Raw genomic sequence first — 23,902 nt, 5'->3', positions numbered from 1 at the left:
AGAAGAAAGTCAGAGGATCCCCAATTAGACTAACAGCTGATTTCTCATCCGAACCCTACAGGCTAGGAGAGAATGGAGAGATACAAGTCAAGTGCTAAAAGAAAGAAACTGTCAGCTCAGAAGAGTGTACCCAGCAAATTTCTCACTTATAAATGAAGGTGAAATAAAGACCTTTCATGAAACACAGACATTGAAGGAATTTGTCACCCCTCATCCAGGCTTACAAATAATGCTTAAGGATGTGATACACACAGAAACTAAGAATGATAATCATCATCATGAAAGAATGTGAAGGCAGAAAATTTAGTAAATGTACAAAGGAAATCCAAAGCAAACAATAGGGATATTTATCAAAACTTATGGAATACAGCAAAAGCAGTGTTAACAGAAATTTGCACCAAATAGTGCCTACATCAAGAGATTGGAAATGAGCTATCAATATATCTCAAGAGCCTACAAAACAACAAACCAAACACAAACTTAGTAGATGGAAATAAATAGTTAAAATTAAACAATGAACAAAATTGAAACAAACAAAAAGATACAAAATACCAGTAAAATAAAGAGCTATTTTTTGAAAAAATGAACAAAATTGATACATCATTGGTTCAATTAAGAAAAAACAAAGAGAGAGGACCCAAATCAATAAAATCAGAGATGAAAAAAGAGATGTAACAATGGGTTCCACAGAAATAGTAAGAATCATCAGGAATTACTACAAACAGTAATATGTCAACAATCTGGAAAATCTATTAGCAATGAATGTATTTCCAGACACATACAATCTACCACAATTGTCATGAATAAAAGAGAAAAATTAAACAGAACAATATCCAAAATGGAGACTGACTCAGTAAAAAAGACCCTCCAATAAAGAAAAGCCCAGCACTGGATGGTTTCACTGCTGAGTTCTGCCAAACTTTAAAGAACTAATTTCAATTCTTAAGTCAATCAAAACAGTTGAAAGGGGAAGACTCTTCCCAAACCCCTTTTAGGAGATAAGAATCATTTTAATTCCAAAACCAGAGAAAGATACAACAACAACAAAAAGAGACCAATACCCCTGACGATGCAAAAAAAAACCTAAACAGACTAATAACCAAATCAGAGATTGAATCAGTAAAAGACCCACCTTATGAAGAAAAGCCCTGGTCTGGATGGCTTCATTGTTTAATTCAAAGAAGAACTAATTCTAATTACTCATGCAAATCAATTGAAAAGGACAGAATCCTCCCAAACTCCTTCTACGAAGCTAACCCAGAAAAGAAACTACAGAAAAAATAGACCAAAATCCCTGATGGACACAAAAATCCTCAACAAAATATTAGCTAATCGAATCAAACAACACGAATCCAGGAAATCATTCACCAGGACCAAGTGGGATTTATCCCTGGTATGCAGGGATGTTTCAACATTTGCAAATCACTAAGTCACATTGACAAACTGAAGAACAAAAACCATATGATTATCACAATATATACAAAGAGAGCATCTGATAAAATAGAACTCCCTTTCATATGAAAACCTTAAACAAATTGGGTTTGGAAGTAACATTCTTCACCACAATGAATGCAATTTATGACAAACCCATAGCCAGTTTCTTATTAAACAGGAAAAAATTGCAAGCATTACCTCTAAGATTTAGAAGCAGATAGGATGCCCACTCTCACCACTGCTATTCAATATAGTCCTGGAAGTATTTGCCAGAGCCATTAGGCAATAAAAAGAAATCAAAGGGATACAAATTGGGAAGGAGGATGTCAAGCTATTCCTATTTGCAGATGACATGATCCTACCTATAGGAGATCCAGCAGACTCCACCAAGAGACTACTGGAAGTTTTAAGAGTTTAGTAGAGTGGCAGGATATAAAATTAACACAAAAAATCAATAGCCTCTGTATACACAAACAATGCCGTGGCTAAGAACTTTTATGATTAATCCTATTCACAATAGCTACAAAAAAGATAAAATACCTTTGAATAAATTTAACCAAGGATATCAAAGAGCTCTACAATAAAAATTACAAACAATTAAGAAAATAAATATCAGAAGACACGTAAAAAATGGAAAAATCTTCCATGTTCATGGATTGGAAGAATCAGTATGATCAAACTGTCTATACTACCAAAAGCATGTGATACCAATCAAAATACCAAGGACATTCTTATCAGATATAGAAAAAAATAATGCAAAAATTCATATGGAAACACAAGAGACCCCAAATAGCTAAAGCAATAATAAACAGCAAAAACAAACCTGGAGTTATTACAATACTAGGCTTCAAGACATATGATAGGGCAGTTACAATCAAAACAGCCTGGTACTGGTACAAAAACAGATAGAGAGACCAATGGAATAGAATAGAAACTCCAGAAATCAACTCATGCATGTACAACCAACTTATCTTTGACAATAGAGCTACAGTCAACCCTTGGAGAAAGGACAATTTCTTCAATAAATGGTGCTGGGAAAACTGGATCTTGGCATGCAGAGGTATGAAACAAGACAGCGACCTTACACCTTACACAAAAATCCACATAAAATGGATCAAAGATCTAAACCTATGAACCAATACCATCAAACCATTAGAGAACATTGGGGAAACTGCAAGACATTGGATTAGGCAAAGACTTCTTGGAAATGACCCCAGAAGCACAGGCAATCAAAGCCAAAATTGACAAGTGTGATTACATCAAGCTGAGAAGCTTCTACATTGCAAAAGAAACACCCAGCAAAGTGAAGAGACAACTGGCAGAATGGGAGAAAATATCTGCAACTGATAAAGGAAAATCCAGAATCCATAAAGAGCTCAAGAAATTCAACAACAACAAAACAAATAATCCAGTTAAGAAATGGGCAAAGGAATTGAACAGGCATTTTTCATTTATTTTATTTATTTGACAGGTAGAGACGTAGAGTTAGAGTGAGACAGAGAAAAAGTTTTATATCAGCTGGTTCATTCCTCAAATGGCCACAATGGTCGGAGCTGGGCCAATCCAAAGCCAAAAACCCAGAGCCTCTTCTGAGTCTCCCACAAGGGTGCAGGAGCCCAAGCACTTGGGCCATCTTCCACTGCTTTCCCATGCCATAAGCAGACAGTGGATCAGAAAAGGAGCAGCAGGGACATGAATCAGTGTCCAAATAGGATGCTGGCGCCACAGGCAGAGGCTTTAGCCTACTACATGATAGTAGTGAACAGACATTTTTAGAGAGAGGAAATTCGAATGGCCAACAGACAAATGAAAAATGCTCAGGACCACTAGCCTGAAATACTATGAAGTTTCACCTCACCCTAGTTAGAATGGCTCTCATACAGAAATCAACAAACAACAAATGCTGATGAGGATGTGTGGAAGAAAGTACCCTAATCCACTGTTGCTGTGAATGTAAACTGGTACAGCCACTGTGGAAGTCAGTATGGAGATACATCAGAAATTTGAAACAGACCTGCCATAAACCCAGCCTTCCCACTCCTAGGAATTTACACAAATGAAAAGAAATCAGCATATGAAACAGTGATCTGTACCCCCATGTTTATTGCAGCTCAATCCACAATAGCTAAGATATGGAATCAACCCAGATGTCCCATCAACTGAGGACTGGATAAAGAAATTATAGTATAGATACAATGTGAAGTACTATTCAACTGAAAAAAAATGAAATGCAACAGAAACCATATAAATGGAAACCATTATACTTAGTGAAATAAGCCAGTCTCAAAAAGACAAATACCGTATGTTTTCTGTGATCTTTGATAACGTATAGAGTACCTAAAAGGTATAGGGGTCATTGTGGTCATCTGGAGAATGAACCAGTGGGTAGAAGATACCACCCCTCTTCTTCCCGCTCTCCCTCCAACTCTCTAACTATGTCTTTTAAATAAATAAAAATAAATCTTTACAAAGACAACTGGTGCTGGGAAAATTGGATCCATGCATGTAGAAGTATGAAATAAGACACCTACCTTATACCTTATAAAAAAAAATCAATTCAAAATGGATCAAGGGTCTGAATCTATAACCTGATACCTGACACTAGAGGAAAATATTGAAGAAACTCTGTAATGGACATTGACACAGACAAAAACTTCTGGAAAAGACCCCAAAAGAAAAAACAGACAAATGGGATTACATCAAGCTAAGAAGCTTCTGCACTGCAAAGGAAACAACAAAGTTAAAGAGAGAATCATAAGAATGGAAGAAAACATTTGTAAACTATATAACTGATAAAGGATTAATATCTAGGATATACATGATAGGCTCAAGAAACTCAAGAGCAACAAAACAAATCATCAAGTTAAGGGTAAGGGCAAAGGACACAAACAGGCAATTTTCAAAGGATGAAATACAAATGGCCAACAGACACATGAGAAAATGTTCAGGATCACTAGGCATTATAGAAATGCGATTCAAAACCACCTCAGTCAGAATTGCCATCATATCTGACCAGAGTTGTGGTATAGCAAGTAAAACTGTCACCAGTGATACTGGAACCCCATACGGGCACCAGTTTGAGTCCTGGCTGCTCCACCTAAGATCCAGCTCCCTATTGATGGGCCTGGAAAAGCAGTGGGCAATATTCCACAACCTTGGGCCTCTACACCCATGTTGGAAACCCAGAAGCAACTCCTGGCTCCCAGCTTCCGGTCACCCAGCCCTGGCAGGTGCAGCCATTTGGGGAGTGAACCAGCCAATGGAAGATCTCTCTCTCTCCTTCTGCCTCTCCCTCTCTCCCTCTCTGTAACTGTGCCTTTCAAGTAAATAAACAAACAAAAATCTTAAAAAAAACAAAGAATTGCTATCATCTAAAAATCAAAAAGAGTAAACACTGGCAAGGATGTGCAGAAAAAGGTACCAATCCACTGTTGGTGTGAATGTAAACTAGTACAACCATCATGGAAGACAGTATGGAGATTCTTCAGACATCTGAAAATAGATCTACCATACAACCTAGTCATGCTACTCCTGGGGATTTTCCCAAGGGAAATGAAAGCAGCATATTTGTACCCCCATGTTTAAGGCAGTCCAATTCACAATAGCTAAGATATAGACTCAAACCAGATGTCCACCAACTGATGACTGGATAAAGAAATTGTGGTATATATATGTATACATGTGTATATATGTATACACACACACAAACACACACACACACATATAGTGTGGAATACTACTCAGCTGTTAAAAAAAAGAATGCAATCATCTTTTGCAACAAATTGGATGCAACAAGAAACCATTATACTTAGTGAAATAAGCCAGTCCAAAAAAGACAAATACTATATGTTTTCCCTGATCTGTGGTAACTAACAGAGTACCTAAAAAAGTAATGCATAGGAGTGAAATTGACATTTTGAGGTTCAATGACTGTTTACAGCCCTTGCCTTTACAGCTGAGGAACAATGTTTTCTTTTTTTTTTCTATGTGTTTAACTCTTTACTTAGTGTAGGGTTAATCTTATGAGTATAAAGTATACTGAAAGTAAATCATTATAAAAATTAAGAGAGAGAATAAGAAATTATGTAAGAAGGATGGGAGCATGGGTAGGAAGGAGGGTAGGGTAGGAAGTATCATTATGTTCCTAAATCTGTATATATGAAATAGATCTCTCTCTCCATCTCTCCCCCTCTCTCTGTAACTTTCAAATAAATAAATAACAATGAAATCCTGTCTTTTGCAACAAAATGGATGTAACTAGAAACCATTATGAATAGCAAAATAAGGCAGTCTCAAAAAGACAAATATATGTTTTCTGTGACACATGGAAGTTAATATAGAATACAAAAAAATGTATAGGAATGAAATGACTATTTTAAAATATGATTGTCTTTTAGTCCTTGTTCATACTCCTGTGAAACTGTGGTCTTCTTACTTTTTACTTGTTGAATATTATGATTAGTGGTGAATTGAGCCAGTGAATATAGAGTGGATTAAAATGACATCTTTATAAAAACTGATGAAGAGAAGGGAGTGACGAGGGAGACTGAGAGGGGAACAGGGCAGTGGGGAAAGTATGGTTGTCTTCTTGGAAATGTACCTACAGAATGCATAAAATCTGTTCTCTTTATATTAATAAAAACATTTTTTAAAATAGAGAAGAGAGAGGATTAGGATTATTTTGTTATTAAAAGGTACTCACACGACCTATGAAGAGGTATAGTGTTATCTTAAAATGGACTTGGGCTAATTCTTAACTCTAAGGGCAACTGATATACTAAAAAAGAAGATAAATGGAATCATAAAACAGACTCAATTAAAACCACAAAAGGCACAAAAAGTATAGAAGACAAAAAAAGAACAAAGAACACAGGTAACAAATGAAAAACAGAAATAAATATGTAGCTATCAACCTAACTATATGAATAATCATTTTAAACATCAAGTCTAACTATACTAGTTAAAAAGTAACTGTCAAAAGAGATGAAAAAAACTATATGTTATAAATAAGAAACCCACTTCAAATACAAAGACATGTACAAGTTAAAAGTAAATGAATAGAGAAAGACACACTAAGCTAATACAATCAAAAGAAAGCAGGAATGCTACATGAATTTCACAGACAGCAGACTTCAGATAAAGGAAAATTATCAGGGATACATATGAGTATTACATAATGAAAAAGGGGTCAATACTCCAAAAAGACATGATGCCACTTTTATGTATGCACCTTAACCACAGAGCATCAAAATAACTGGAGCAAAAGCTATTACATATGCAAAGAAAAATAGATGAATAGTTAAGACTTTAACATTCTATAATCAGAAATAGATTCAGCAGGCAGAGTGGATTAATAAGGACACAGTGGAACTCAAAAGCACCAAAATCTTCTGTATTTTTACACATAAGCAATAACCACACATACACACAAATCAACTGAGATATATCAATGATTTTCCCAAATTGACTTGTAAAGCTAAAGTAATCTCAACCAAAAGCCTAATATTATTTTTTAATGAAACACTTAGTAGGTTGTTTAAAATTTACCTGGGAATGCAGAGAGCCAATAATAGCCAGCAAATCTAAGATAACTGATATTCTGATAAAACTGTATATAGTAACCCTTGTCTAGCATCATACTCAGAAAGCCAATTACATGTTGATTTAAGATCTAAAAATTACACAAAATAAACATTTAAGAGAAAATATAGGAGGACATAGTTATCCATAAACTTGAAGTAAAAATTCAGTTTAAATAACAGATAAAGAGCACCACCATAATGGAAAAAACATCCACAGATTTGATTATATTAAAATTAAGAGCTTCTTCTCTTACTTAAAAGACTTCATATGAAAGAGAGTAAAAAGATAAATCTCACACTGAAATAAGACACCTGTAACATATTCAATCAACAAGCACAGGATCCAAGTCTTTTTAAACAGATCTGTAAACCAGTAAGTAAAAGACAAACAGGAAAAAAGTATAGGAAAAAATTTCAAAGGCTTAGTAAAGCCAAATGATCAAAAGGTTCATTATAAAGATGCTTAACTTCTTTAATAAGTAAATTCAAATTATAACTTTAACAAAGTTAACAAGCATTTTAAAACTTGACAGTCTGAAGTATAGGCAAGAATATACAGCAATAGGAACTCTCATAGTCCTGGTAGAAGAAACCATTGATAGGATCATTTTAGAAAAGTTTGCCATATGTCTTAACTTTAGATAAGCACATGCTATGCCCCAGCAACTTCAAATAAAGGTAATATTCCTAGAGATACTCCCACAACGGTAGTTCAGATGCAAGCAAAGAAATGTTTGCAATTACTTCTGAGAGAACAAACAGCAAGAGTGCCATTCATGTGCTATTTGTTGACCAGGATATCATTTACATGAAAGTTAATTTTCTAATTACATAGGAACATTTTTGTATTTCTCTTACATTACACAATAAAAACATGTTTCAAAACCAAAACAATTTTATTCCATTTGGTTGGGCAACAAAAGAAAGAGCTGAAAATCAAGGCACAAATTGAGGAGACAGAAAGGACACAAAGACTTACTGCTACTACCTGGATCATATAAATCCACACAATGTCAAATGTTTATTAGATAAGGAATTACATAATCTGCCAATTCCATATTAATACATATCAATTTTATACAAGGCACTAAGCTTAATAATAAAAACAATACATTACAACTGATGCCACAGAAATAAAAAGAATTATAAGAATAATTATACCCCAACAAATTTGATAAATTCCTAGAAAAATGGATGAAACCTAAAAACATATAACCTACCTAACTGAAATCTGAAGAAACAGAAAATCTGAACAGACTAATAACATGGAGACTGAATCAGTAATTAAAAATTTCTTAACAAAGAGAAACCCTGTACCAGATGGCATTATCAGATAATTCTAATGAACATTTAAGAAGTAACAAAAATTCTCCTAAAATTCTTATAAACAAACTGCAGAGAAGGGAATACTTCCAATCTCATCTTACGGGGTCAGCATTATCCTGGTATAAAAGGCAAAGGTAGTTCCAGGGAAACTATAGACCAATATCCATTATGAACAAGCAAAATCTTCAACAAAATATGAGCAAACCAAATTCAACATCACAGCATGTTAAAAGGACTATACACCATGACCAAATAGGATTTATTCTTGGAATACAAAAATGGTTCAACATATGAAAATAAATCAATATATCACATTAACAGAATGAAGGACAAAACTACATGATCACCTCAATTGATCATAGAAAAAGTCTTTGACAAGATTCAACATCTTTTCATGATGAGTAAAAAAAATCAATTAGTGATAGAGGGAAACTACCTCAACACAATAAAGACCATTTTGGGAGGCCAGTGCAATGGCATAGATGGTAAAGCCACCGCCTGCAGTGCTGGCATCCCAGTGCCGGAATAAGACCTGGCTGCTCCACTTCCAATCCAGCTCTCTGCTATGGCCTGAGAAAGCAGTAGAAGATGGCCCAAGTGCTCAGCCCCCTGCACCTAGGTAGGAGACCTGGAAGAAGTTCCTGTCTCCTGGCTTCAGATCAGCCCAGCTCTGGCCATTGTGGCCATTTGGGGAATGAACCTGGAGGTGGAAGACCTCTTTCTCTCTGTCTGCCTCTGTGTAACTTTGCCTTTCAAATAAATAAATCTTTAAAAAAAAATAAACAAAGACCATTTTTGAAAAGCCCATGGCTAACATCATGCTCAGCGGTGAAGATGGAAAGGTTTTCCTCAAGATCAAGAACACACCAGGGATGCCTGTCCTCCCATAACACTTCTATTCAACAAAGCATTAGAAGGCCTTGTCAAAGAAATTAGGAAAGAAAAAGAAGCAAAAAGTGTATCATTGGAAATCCTGTCCCTTTAACATAACTGGAATGAACCTTATAGACACTATGCTAAGTACACTAACCACAGAAAAATAAATATTGTATGATTAGATTTACATGCAGTATCTAAAGCCATTACATTTACAGAACAGAAAACAGAAGAGTGGTTACCATGGACTAAAAGAGGGGAGAAGGGGAATTGTTTAGGGCATATGGTTTCAGATTTGCCATATAAAAATGTTCTGGAGATCTATCTATTTTAAAACAATGTGAAAAACTCAATACTAATGACCTACACATTTACAAATGGTTAAGATGATAAATTTATGTTATGTCCTTTTTTACTGTAATGTTAAAGAAAGAAATGAAGACACTCTGTTTTCACTTAAGGAGCTTAAAACTCTAAATAGAGCAAGTATAAGAAGGATAAAATTATAGAAGATATAATTTAAACAGAAAAAACAAGTTTAACTAATGGACAGAATCAGGTTTAAAGTCAATCTCCTATTTTACTCAACTTTCTTTATTGTAAAAATAAACCAAGATAACAGTTTTTTAAAACAGAAATAATTCTATTACTAGGTGCAAAGGCTACTCTATTTGGCCTAAAGGAGTCTGAGAGAGAAGAGAAACAACAAAGAATCATAATTTCACTTAATTTACGATAAAACTAAAAATTTCAAGAAGGTAAAATATTTGATAGCTAAATGAATAGAGATCAAATAAGGAATGCATACATGCTTACCAGAATGGCTAATAGGTCAAAACTACTAACTGTTAACTAGGATGTGAAACAACTGGAACTCTCACACACATGATAGGAGAAAAATTCATGACTTCCTGGAAAACTATGTGGCAGTATTCATTAAAGCTGAATACACATATATCCTGTGATCTCTCAATACTATTGCCAGGTGTATACAAAACTAAAATTCATATATATGCTCACCCAAATACAGAAATATAGTAATAGGGTCAAAATAAAAATAATCCAAGTATAAATGAATGGTATGTACTATATCTGTAAAATGGATTACTATATCGGAATGAGAATAAAGAAACAATAACACTCAATGACATGGTGAATCTCATAACACTTTGAAGTCAGAATACTGACCCATTTGTTGGATAATGTTTTTCTCCATTTCACTTTTGTTTACATATGTGTGTGATCAGTTTGTGAAAATGCATGAAGCTTTACATATGATAATTACATTTTCTTATATGTAGTATTTCAACTAAAATTTGTTATAAAAATCTATCAACCATGAGAAGAAAAAAAGCAGGAAAGAAGAAGAGATTCACCATCCCTAAGAAAAACAAACATGTTTGGGTTAAGTCTAGAAAGCTTTAAGGTAACAACAAAGCAGTGAAGTGCAAGAATGATTACTTGAATGATTTAATCCATAGAAGCATGCTGCTCAGTTACAAAATTCTAAAGAACAGAACAGCTAATAATTAACAAAACACTCCTAATTAAAACACATATTTGATAGTCCACTTAATCTAGAGCCATAGTATAACAAGAAAAAACACCACAGTGAAGAAACCAAATATCTCCAACATGCCAAACAACAAATGCAAAAACCGAGGTAACAAGAACAAGGAAGACACTATGATGCCCCCAAATGAAAAAGGCACCCCAATTCAAGATTATGAAGATGATGAGATAGAAGAAATGCAAGAAGCAGATCTCAAAAAATTGATAAGAACATTAAGAAGTTCTCAAAAACAAATTCTTGAACTACAGAAATCCTTAATGGACAAGATAGAAAATCTCTCTCGTGAAAATGAAATATTAAGAAGGAAGCAAAATGAAATGAAACAACTAGTAGAACATGAAACTGTGATAGTGATGAGAAATCATAATGAAATGAATTCAATAGATCAAATGACAAACACATTAGAGAGCCTTAAAAACAGAATGGGCGAAGCAGAAGAGAGAATATCGGACTTAGAAGACAGAGAACAGGAAAGTATGCAGTCAAACCAAAGAAAAGAAGAGGAAATTAGAAATCTAAAAAATACTGTCTGTAATCTACAGGATACTATTAAAAAAACCAACATTCGGGTTCTAGGAGTTCCTGAAGGCATGGAGAGGGAGAAAGGATTAGAAGGCCTTTTTAGTGAGATACTAGCAGAAAATTTCCCAGGTTTGGAGAAGGACAGAGACATCTTAGTACAGGAAGCTCATAGAACCCCTAGTAAACATGACCAAAAGAGATCCTCACCACGACACGTTGTAATCAAACTCACCACAGTGAAACATAAAGAAAAGATCCTAAAATGTGCAAGAGAGAAACGTCAGATTACTCTCAGAGGATCTCCAATTAGACTCACAGCAGACTTCTCATCAGAAACCCTACAAGCTAGAAGGGAATGGAGAGACATAGCCCAGGTACTAAGAGCGAAAAACTGCCAGTACAGAATATTATATCCTGCAAAGCTCTCATTTGTGAATGAAGGTGAAATAAAGACCTTTCATAGCAAACAGAAATTGAAAGCATTTGTTGCCACTCATCCTGCCCTGCAAAAGATGCTTAAAGATGTGTTATACACAGAAACAGAGAAACATGGTCATCAATATGAAAGAAGGTAAAGGAAGGAAACCTCATAGCAAAAGATCACAGGAAGCTCAATTTCTCTTTGACATAGAATTAAAATCTGATTCTCTGTTAAAGCAATGTGTTAAAGTAATCTATTATGTTCTCTTGATGTCTGTTAAATTCTATTTGTTCAAAAACAGCTGAATTTTTATTAAGAGCTATGGGTTATTTAAATATGTGCTTTTTTCAAAGATTTGAATAATCACCTTGTAACAATGATCAAATTTGGTCTATGCTATGTCATGATTTGAAGGAATCTTATTTCAACCAGATATTTTTGATTTTGAGCCTTCTTGGCATTTTTGATAGGCATTCAAAAAATCAAAGTTCCAAACAATCTGGACTCTAAAATTTCCAGTAAATCCTGGACTTTGGTTTTTCCAGTTTGGGCCCAACTGAAAAAAATCGAAGGACCTATGTCTCTCATCTTATAGAGACACCAACTAATCAGGCTATTTGGATTACATTAGAAGTACTGTCAAGATGTGACGTGGTACTAAATTTTAAGTTTGTATAATGGAAAATGCTATTAATACAAATGTTTGAGAATTAAAAAGTCTAATGATCTTGTGTTACTAGACATGATAGTTATCTTAATGAGAAAGCCCCAGAGGCCTAAAGGGTTAAATACTTGTAAAATCCTACAGGTGCTTTCAAAAATACTGTGAAGTAAGCAAGTGCCTCTTGTTGGTTGATGAGTTTATCATTTTAAACATGGCGACTTAAAGTCTTTTGTCATCCACAGTTATATACGATTTGCTGCTCATAAAACTAAAGCGTTGTTGGTTCTGTGTTTAGCTGTCCTCCTATAGGTTCCTATGGACTTTTTCCAGCCACTTCTATTGTATTCAGTACTTTGGGATGGCTCTGTAAACAGATGAAGCCAATAATGTATTAACAGTACCAACTGAGAGAAAGTATGGTTAACTGAGGTTACTAAAAACAAAAAGCAATTCAAATCAATTGGCAATCTACAAAAAGAGCTAAAGATTTTAAAAGCTATTATTAAAATTGCTATATTGGTCTACTATGCTATGTTATATGTGTGTACATATTGTATGTCCACATGGGAAAATTTTATTAAGAATTTTATTTTAATTGGCTTATAGATAAGATTGTCCATAAATTTAAGCTGCTAAAATTAATCAAAGATACATTTTAATTCGTGTGACCTGAATCTCGGCATCATATGTTTTATACTTGTTGGTAGAAAGAAACTAAAAACATTTTATATGGTTGCGCTTAAGTTTACTGGTTAAACAAACTACACCATGTTAGATATTTAAGAGGTGTTTCCAAATACATGATTCTTAAAATTTATAGAAGGCATTGGACCTTCTGGTAAATGTTTTCTTAAGTTGTTATCTAATGGTTGAAACTGTTTGCTAAGTATTCATGTAATATTGCTATTGTCAGCAAGTGATCTAGGACTTGCTCCCTCATTTCTCTAAGCCCAACTTGTTCTTTCATTTCTCTATTCTCCTCAAGGTAGGAAACTAATTCTATTATGAAGGAATCTGTAGAATGCTCAATTTAATCTTTAGACCTTATAAAAGAGATGGCTAACATTTTTCTGTAATAGCATAGCCAAAATAAGAGCTTAAATAATAATCTCATAGCTAGATTTACTTCGCCATCAGCAAAGTAAACAGTAAGTAGAAAAAACCTCCCTTTCAGACCAAAGGGAAAGAAAGTTTTTAAGTGAGAATATAATTTTACTCATGGGCATTGTCTACCTTAGAAAAACTACTACAGAACATGCCTGTGACTATAGACTTGTAGTTCAGGCCACCGAAGATTAGAGATGGGACACGGGCACTCCCTTGACTTGCATCCTCTGGTCTGCTTTAACAAAAACCAGGAGGAAAAGAAAGCTAGGCATCAGAAGCAATGGGTGGCAGGCCTATTAATGGCTGATCTCTACAGTGATCTGCCCTCAAGGAGACCCAACAGGCCAGTCTACTGCAGTGGCTTTCAATGTGGTAAGCCTGGGCTTCAGCAGAAGTCAACTTGTGAAGAGCCCTGGCAGCTCTGCCAAGAGTTGGATCACTGGAAATGGACCTGCCCTGGAGTCGAAGGATGCCCAGGTCAGAGCCACAGATCTTATTGGCTCTAAGCTGAAAAGCCCTTCACTCAGCCCAACTTCCAAAGTGACCACTGCAGCTGAGGGGATGGCCAGCAACATTGCAGGCAGAACTGTAACTTTCTTGTTAGAGATGCCACCTGCCTTTACCTGGCCAGCTCTCCTCCCAGGCCAGCCAAGTAATGAAAGTCAACAGAGTGCCTTCCCCCAGGAGGTTCACACCTCCCTTAGGATGTACCCCATGGGAAGAGATAGATAGGCTTGGGCCTCTTAACTTACAAGGCCTAAAGCCCAACAGATTATTATCAAGCCCCTTCTGTCAGGTTCTATTTGCCTCTCAATCAGAAAACTTAATTGTAGTTTAGACAGCACCTTTCTTAGCTCCTCTAATAATGACTCTGTCCTTTGTTCTAGACCCTGTGTAGCACACTTGGCCTCATTCCTTCGTAATCATAACCTCTACTCTACCTCCAATGGCTCTACTCCCAACCTGTGTGTGCTGATGGTCCTCTTCCCCACTTAATGCTGTATAATTGTTCAGACCTGGTTAATGCCACTCTTAGGATCATTGGTTACTATCCTCACCCTGTCTTTTATGACCTTGTCCAAATATGATCAGAGTCAGCGAACTTGGAAGGCTTCCATAACCTTGGCAACTCATGACGAGAGCCTAGGGTGGTTACTGGCGCCATAAACTAGAGTGTCAATTTGTTGGGTCAACAACAGGAGTCACTGTGCACTTGCTCCTCATGTGGGATCTCTGTCCTTAATGTGCTGTACATTTTGATTTAATGCTATAACTAGTACTCAAACAGTATGTTTCACTTTGTGTTTCTATGTGGGTGCAAACTGTTGAAATCTTAATATATACTAAATTGATCTTCTGTATATAAATAGAATTGAAAATGAATCTTGATGTGAATGTGGGGGAGAGAGAGCGGGAGAGGGGAGGGTTGTGGGTGGGAGGGAAGTTATGGGAGGGGGAAGCCATTGTAATCCATAAGCTGTACATTGGAAATTTATATTCATTAAATAAAAGTTAAAAAATAAAAAAATAAAAATAATAAAATAAAATATTGATAAAAATAAAAAAAACACATATTTAATTTGGCTACTTTAATATTGCTATGAAGACAAACTTTTAAGTCTCTTAATAAGCACTAATTATAAGAATATTGAGGGCCAGCGCTGTGGCTCAATAGGCTAATCCTCCGCCTTGTGGCGCCGGCACACCACCTGGCTCCTGCCTTTGGATCAGCGTGGTGTGCCGGCCGCAGCGTACAGGCCGCGGCGGCCATTGGAGGGTGAACCAATGGCAAAAGGAAGACCTTTCCTCTGTCTCTCTCTCTCACTGTCCACTCTGTCTAAAAAAAAAAAAAAACTAAAAGAATATTGAAACAGGAAAATAGTCAATCAGTTTACACTCATTTTAAATGTTAGGTATTGAGTATTAGACAATGAAACCTCATCAGAGTCTGGGCTATAAAAAAGGCAAAGACCAGATTTTTACTCAGAAGGTGCCTCACAATCCTGCACTAGAGACAAAAGAGATCCTACCTGTACAAGAAGAGCAGATAAGCACAGGGTGCTATGGGAGCACATTCGGGTTTTCCATATCTGTTGAACTTTCTCAAACATCCCTTTCTAAAAAGAAATACTTCTAAACAGAAGCATTTGCAAATAAAGCTACTAATTGCTAATTATATGAACTAACGACCCCTTACCACCTTCTGGGCTTTTTGAAACATAGATGTGAAAGTGATAAAGTGGTTCTGACAGCACAAACATAAAAGTTACTCGTATCCATTTTTTATTCCAGATAGTCATGAACACAACCTTGACATTATACTTCTGCCAGAAGTAAGCTAGTTTCATGTTTATGCACACACACACACCCACATCCACACACACATACTTATATAAAAGAAAAAACTACCTTCTTTGCCAGTTAACTGTAGAGACTTGGATCTGATGAGTGGGAATGAAGTTCTTCTTTTCAAACTCATATCATCATAGGAAGAAAAACACCTAATACGTTAAGAAAAATTAGTATTTGGCAGAATTAGTAAACTATATATAATTTACTCTTTAGTTAAGGCTAAGTGGAGGGAGGCTACTAAGATCTGTAAAAACCACATCAGATTAATTATAAATTAACACTCTAGCTATAAAAAATGTTTTAAGAATTTGTCTAAAAGATACTACGTTAATAGCTACTCTCCTTCGAATTTCACATTTCAGCATATTTCTCACCCCAAACATTTCAAAGGGTTCTATGCACATACTACTAGCATTTTCTTTGTTATAGGATTATCTCACTATTTGCAATAGCTTTTAACATTTTGATTTCAAAATAACCATACAAGCAAAGGAATTATATAAGTGTCCCATTATTTGCTCAAACTTCTCAAAGATATACAAAGTATAGTAGAAAAAAATCATAAAACATAATGCTGATATTACCTTTTAGGGCTTGGATACTGATTACTTTTAGGAAGTTTTGAAATATAATCGCCATCAAATTGTGAAGTGTTTCGACAACGCTGCATACAAAGCATCAGTCCCAAGACAACACAGAGAACCAAAGATATGACAAGATAGCTCTGTCGATCTGAAACCTGAGAACAGTTAAATAATAAATTCTACTAAGAAAAATATAGGTATCTAAAATTAAAAGGAAAATCATTTTAAATATTTTTCAGTAGGCTTCAAAACCATATATGCCTATTATCATGCTCTATGAAAATAAACTATTGAAGAAATGTTTTTCTTTTTCCTCTAATTCTTTGAAAACATTTAAACCTATGGAAAAATTTAAAAATAGCAGAATGAAAACATCTGTTAACAATTTGTTAACAATTTGTCACATTTGCATTACCTCTTCCCCAGGGGCAAAAATAAACTGTGCATTCTTCCAGTCTTTCCCTTCTTATAAAACTGAACCACAGTCAACATTAATTAAACAAAGATCTGGAGATATTTTTAATGCTTTATCCCCACACACCCAAACTTTCTTCAAGACTTAACTCTTTCCACCTCTTAAATATCTCCTGTATCCAACAACCTTAAATTATTTTTCACTTAGAAAATCCTATTCCAAGCCAGGATCCTCTCACTGAGGTTACTGCAATAACCTTAATGGTTTCCTCCCTGCTTTTGTTCCTGCTAGTCCCCCACCATGCAACTCTCCACAAAGCAACAAAAGGAAACTTCAGTTTTAAGCATTATTGAGGTCATGCATATCATTTCACTATTTTCTAATGATCTGCAATAATTAGAATAAAATTCAGGGGCCAGCGCCACGGCTCACTTGGTTAATCCACTGCCTGTGGTGCCAGCATCCCATATGGGCACCGGGTTCTAGCCTTGGTTGCTCCTTTTCTAGTCCAGCTCTCTGCTGTGGCCCGGGAGAGCAGTGGAGAATGGCCCAAGTGCTTGGGCCCTACACCTGCATGGGAGACCAGGAGAAGCACCTGGCTCCTGGCTTCGGATCAGTGCAGTGCCAGCTGTGGCAGCCAATTGGGGAGTGAACCATCGGAAAGGAAGACCTTTCTCTCTGTCTTTCTCTCTCACTGTCTATAACTCTACCTGTCAAATAAATAAATAAATGAAAAAGAATAAAATTCAAACCCTACATTGCCCACAAAGCCTTATCTGAGCAGGCCCTTCCAGTATCATCAACCCTCCAGGCCCATAAGTTTTCTTTCTGTCCTCAAATATATCACACTGTTTCTAATCTTGGGTCCTCTGCTTCAGTTCTGCTAGTAATAGGTTTGTTCCCATCACAGGCAGTGTGGGTGATAACTCCAGTTGAGCACTCAGTTCTAATGCCATCTTCTCAAATATCGCCACCACCCTATATGCAATATTTCATTGTCTTCACAGCACTATAACTAGGAAAGGTTGTCATGTGTTTATTTATTTATCATATGTATTCATTATATTCCTCCCCAGAATGAAAACTCTGTAAGGCCAAAGACTGTTCACTATTGATCCTCCAACCTAGGACTGTATGAGTTTATGGCTTACATATTGGTTACTAAATAAATACTTGTTAAATTACTTTAATTTTTGCAGCTTGGCAACTTTATAAGACTACAACTGAAAATAAGTATTTGTTGCTAGTAGCAATGTTTGAAAAAGGCCTGCCAGAACAGCCTTATGGCTGTTTATAGGTAAGATATAAATTACAAAATGCCATATTTTAGTATCCTCAAAAAGTTTTCCATAAATGATAATTTTGTTTGGTTAAAGGTTTTAGGTACCAGCTACATTGTAACAAGCCTGTTATATGACAACCTCCACATGTGCACTGTGTCTTACAATACCAGTAGTAACAATTACCTCCCGCTTTAACTCTGCTACTGTTACTGATAAGTTTGAAAGAAGCTGTGTCATGTTGGTCAGCTGTGCTTGTAGTAACTGGATGGCTTCAGTTTGCCGTTGATCCTACGATAAAGGATTAAGAATTATTTTGCTTTGTATTTTACCTGTACAGTAACTATATTATCAATTCAAGTAAAATAATCTGGAAAAATCATAGAGTTCTTTCCTCCCAATAGCCAAAAACATAATAGGAAGCGCTTCATGAATAAATATATAAATTTTGGCCAGATAAAAAGCAAATAAATATTTCAAGTTCCGGGTTCAACAATCTCTTAAAACCTTACTCTAAATCTAAGCTTTTAGATTAACAAAAGATGGGGATGGCGTTGTAGAGTAATTAGTTAAGCTGCCACCCCTGACAAAGGCATCCTACACTGGTGCTGGTTTAAGCCTGGCTGCCTCATTTGATCTAGCTTCCTGCCAACGCACCTGGGAAAAGTAGCAGAGGATGGCCAAAGTCCTTGGGTCCCTGCACCCACATGGGAGACCAGGATGAAGCTCCTGTCTCCTGACTATGGCTTGGCCCTGCCCCGGCCATTGTGGCCATTATGGGAGTGAACTAGCATATGGAAGATCTTTCTCTTTCTGTAACTCTTTCAAGTAAATAAAATAGATATTTAAAAAAAAAAAAGTTTTAAGTTCCAGCTGTTTACATGTGAATTTGGGAGGGGAAAATATAGAAAAGTGTATCAAAAGGTTTCACTTACTTCTCTGTGATCCATTATAGTACTTTCTATCCTACTTCATCATTTTAAAGTGCTAAATTCGACTCATTAAGTTCTTTGTTTTGAAACCTGATTCATGGGACCAGCACTGTGGTGGAGTGGCTAAAGCCAGTGCCTGCAGTGCCGGCATCCCATAAGGGCTCCAGTTAATAGTCCCGGATGCTCCACTTCCGATCCAGCTCTCTGCTATGGCCCAAGTCCTTGGGCCCCTGCACCCACATGGTAGACCCAGAAGAAGCTCCCGGCTTCAGATCGGCTCAGCTACAGCTGTTGCAGACAATTAGGGAGCAAACCAGAGGATGGAAGACTTCTCTCTCTCTCTAACTCTGACCTTCAAATAAATAAATAAATAAACCCTTAAAAAAAAAAAGAAATCTGATTCACATTTGATATGGATGAATTTAAGAATTATAAACACTTAAAAGCTGTTAAATTTAATAAATTGCTTAATGCTTCTAATCAAGATTTACTTCCATGTTGTTAATGATACAAAAAATACTACAAATTATTTATGCAAGTCTTTGAGAAACCAGAATTAGAATGTAACATATAAAGCAAAGAAATACAGAGGAGGGGAAACTACTATATTTCAATTAATGAAGATCTATGGTCATGGGTCAGAAGACTTACTATTGTTAAGATGTCAATTCTCTAGTCTGTAAATTTCACACCTTACCTACCAAGATTCAAACAGGCTGATTCTATAGAAACTTATAACATGATTCTAGACTCCTGAAGAAATGCAAACAGCTAGAATAGCCAAAAAATCTTAATAAGGACTTAACACTACCTGACTTTAAGAGTTTCTATAAAGCTATAGCAATCAAAACACTGTGGTATTAGCTTTATGAAAAGGGACAAATATGTCAACAGAATAGAATGGAAACAAAGACCAGAAATAGAACTCATATATCTAAGATCAACTGATTTTTTAATGAATAGTACCATCCCTCCCCTAAAAGAACTTTGATTCATACTTTGCAACTTATAAAAATTAACTAAACATGGACCATTAAAAAACTAAAACTACAAAACTTCTAGAAGGAAATATAGAAAAATCTTTGTAACTCTGCATTAGGCAAAGATTTCATATAGCAATGATAAACTGATAAACTGGGCTTCCACAAATCAAAAGCTTCTGCTCTTCAAACTACACTGTAAAGTGAATGAGAAAACCAATACTGGACTTAGGAAAAATTCTTCAAAGCATATCTGACAAGGAACTTGTATTCAAAGTATGTAAAGAAATCCCAAACTTCAGTAACATAAAAACAAGGGAAAAACTACAATTACAATGTTCAGTGAATATACAGTATGATGTAACTAACTAAACTCTTCATCTGAGGCCTCCACACCTTACTATCCCCTAGACCCAAATAACCTTTTAGAAAACCTAAGTATAAAAAGTCTTCAGGGTGATAACACTTAAGAGTACAATACTGAAATCATTCCCTTAAAATCAACCAGACAGGAGAATTAACATAATCACCAGTCCTAATCAGCAGAGAGGTAAGAAAAAACAAAATTAAATAAAAAGGTATAAACATCAGACTCTTAGAACGACATAATACTCTGACCTTAGAATCAACCACTAAAGCTTCCTGGTCTGGCTGAAAGGCCTGTGAGAGCATTTCAGGCACAGAAGCCAAGACTGTGTAGCAAAAAATATCCTACACGAAGGATCTCTGTCAGTGAGACCCCAGTGGAAAGAAGGGGCCATCAAAGAAGGAGGTACTTTTCTCTGAAGGGAGGAGAGAATTTCCACTTTGCTTATGGTCTTGTCCAAATACTGATGGAGTCTCTGTTCAAAAAAGGCTTCCATCACCTTGGCAGCTCATGGCAAGAGCCTCAGATGATCACTGACGTCATAAAAATAAAAGTTAATTGTTAAATGAACAAAAGAAGTCACTGTGCACTTACTCCCCATGTAGAACCTCTGTCGTTAATGAGTTTACTATGTGAATTAACTGCAAAACTTGTTCTCAAACTGTTCTTTATATGTGTATGTGGGTGCAAACTGTTGAAATCTTAGCATAGAGTTGGTGCTCTGTATATAAAGTTAAACTACAAATAAACCATAATGAAGAATGGGATGGGAGAGGGAATAGGAAGTGGGGCGGGAGTCAGAGTGGGAGGGCAGGTATGGGGTAAAGAACCACTATATTCCTAAAGTTGTACCTATGAAAAATGCATTCATTAAATAAATGCTTTAAAAATATTTAAGGGGCTGGTGCTGCGGCATAGCGGGTTAAGCCACCTCCTGCAGTGCTGGCATCCCATATGGGCACCAGTTCGAGATCCAGCTGCTCCTCCACTCTGATCCAGCTCTCTGTTATGGCCTGGGAAAGCAGTAGAAGATGGTGCAAGTCCTTGGGCCCCTGCACCCAAATGGGAGACTCGGAGGAAGTTCCTGGCTCCTGGCATCAGATCAATGCAGCTTTGGCCATTGCGACCAATTTGGGAGTAAACCAACGGATGGAAGACTTCTCTCTCTGCTTCTCCTTCTCTCTCTGTGTAACTCTGATTTTCAAATAAATAAATAAATAAACCTTTAAAAAAATGTAAAAGGTGTAAAGATCAAAGAGAAGAAATAAATTTGTTCTTATTTACACTCAACAAAATTATCTACATGGGATATCACACAGGATTTTGAAGTGTTTAACAAAGTTGTAGAAAAGTTCACTGCACTTCTATACACACACTCCCACACACCCACCCACACACAAGTACTCCAATATAACGTTCAAGAAAATTTTGTGCAGAAAAGATAGTGATACTAACAAGTTGATAACTTTCCAAACATGACATCACATAACAGGCTTAATCATCAGCTATCTGGAGAAAAAAATTAACTAATATTTCTTACCCTTTATACCAGTGAGATTCTAAAAGAGTCAGTGGAAATTGATATAACAGGTAAATAACGGATGAGAAAGACCAACCTGTTCTTCAGCTATTCTTGAAGTATTCTGAAGTTTCACTATTGTTTTATTAAAAGCCTTTTGCATTTCTTCCATTTGTTTTCGGTACCTAAGGAGTGAAAATTGGTTCAAAATAGCTTTAACTTTTTATATATTCACTTAATACTGAAACATACATCTAATTTTTACTGAGATAACTCAATTTTCTTAAAATAACTCTTATTCCAGCCTGTGCAACAGACAAACACAAAGGCATAATAAAGAACTACTAGCTATCTCAACATTAATTTTCTGCATCTTATTGATATATAAAATTTTGTGACTGCTGTGGTTCCCTTGGGGTACAGAGAGCAAGGAGGGAGGGCAGGGAAGCAAGAGCAGATATGAAGGAGCTAAGTGAATATGCATGCACATATGCATACATAAATGCACACACAATACATCAATAAATTATATGTATGAATTTGGAAGAAATCTCCTTTCTATTTAGTAGTCCCTAACATCTTATTGTGGCAGTTCAATTTAATAAGTGCTGTTTTAAAAATTCTGGATACCTGGTGCCTAGAGGATTATACAATGTTCAGGGAGAAGCACTAAGGACAAACACTGGACAAGTAAGGAATTAAGAAAACAGTTAATGAGTTTTTAAAATGCAAACTGTGGAGGGCCAGAGTTGTGGCACATCCAGTTAAGTCACTTTTTAATGCCAGCATCCTGGCATCCTATACGAGCTCCACTTTGAGTCCCAGATGCTCTGATTCTGATCCAGTTCCCTAGAATGTCCACCTAGAAGGGCAGTGGAGGATGACCCAAGTGCTTGGGCCCCTGCCACCTATAATGGGAGATCTGGAAGGAGTTCTAGGCTCCCGGTTTCCGCCTAGCCTAGCCCTAGTTGTTGCAGCCATTTGGGAAGTGACCAGTGGATGGAAAATCTCTTCTCTCTCCCTCTCTCTCTGTTAACTCTGCCTTTCAAATAAATAAATCTTTAAATAATAAAAAGTTTCAAAAATAAATAAAAATAAAAATGTAACCTGTGCATGGGGACACTGCACAAATGTCCTGGAACTGCCTCTGGCACTTAAGAGCACAAGGATATACATTAGTAAAACTAGAACTATAATTTGAAGACCCATATAAAAGAGTGCAAATTGCAAATACTGTCTATCATCCAATTCAGTATACTCTTTGTCTTTAATTACCTACATTCTTCAATGATATTTGACCAAATTCTATTATGAACTCTAAAGCCTACATACTTTTTCCCCATGAACCCTTTGGGAATCACACAGAAGCAGCTAAGTTAAGCAACAGAGGAAGGGAGTACAGACAATTCAAACTTATTAAAAACCTCATAATAAAGATGTTATCTGTTACTAAGTAGTAGTTATAAAATATTTTTTATAAAAAAGTAATTTTTATTTAAAGATTTAGTTAACTATTTACTTAAGAGGCAGACTTACAGACAGAGAGAGTGAGAAACAGAGAGGTCTTCCATCCGCTGGTTAACTCCCTAAATGGCTGCAACAGCCAGAGCTGGGCCAGTCGAAGCCAGGAGCTTTCTCCAGGCCTCCCACCTGGGTGCAGGGGCCCAAGCACCTGGGTCATCTTCTGATCCTAGGACATCAGCAGAGAGCTGAATTGGAAGGGGAGCAGCCGGGACTTGAACCAACGCCCAAATCAGATTCCAGCACTGTAGGCAGACACTTAACCCACTGTGCCATAGCACCACCCCCAAAAAATAATTCTTTAAGACACTGGTCATCATATAAATAGCTTGCTTTCTCTGTCCAGCTAGAATTGTACTCACTATGATTCTATCATAAGATAGTTAAATCATTTCCTCCTGTAATTACAGATCATACACTGATACTTAACTTACCAGATGAAATGGA

The 23,902-nt window shown here is 36.2% G+C and overlaps 1 protein-coding gene across 2 annotated transcripts in view; it reads right to left on the bottom strand.

The window, feature by feature from the left end:
• Positions 1 to 23,902, bottom strand: part of SUCO (SUN domain containing ossification factor) — a 105,221-nt gene that overhangs the window by 9,315 nt on the left and 72,004 nt on the right. For both annotated transcript variants that reach the window (XM_062192793.1, XM_062192794.1), the window contains 4 exons: positions 22,032 to 22,119; positions 18,323 to 18,427; positions 16,442 to 16,596; positions 15,915 to 16,006 (listed from right to left, as the gene is read on the bottom strand). In XM_062192793.1, coding sequence (XP_062048777.1) covers positions 15,915 to 16,006; positions 16,442 to 16,596; positions 18,323 to 18,427; positions 22,032 to 22,119 — 440 coding nt within the window. The remainder of the gene's footprint in view (positions 1 to 15,914; positions 16,007 to 16,441; positions 16,597 to 18,322; positions 18,428 to 22,031; positions 22,120 to 23,902) is intronic.

Source organism: Lepus europaeus, chromosome 5 (genome assembly GCF_033115175.1).
Source record: "Lepus europaeus isolate LE1 chromosome 5, mLepTim1.pri, whole genome shotgun sequence".
NCBI classification, from domain to species: domain Eukaryota; kingdom Metazoa; phylum Chordata; class Mammalia; order Lagomorpha; family Leporidae; genus Lepus; species Lepus europaeus.
This window is presented reverse-complemented; position numbering and strand designations above follow the sequence as displayed.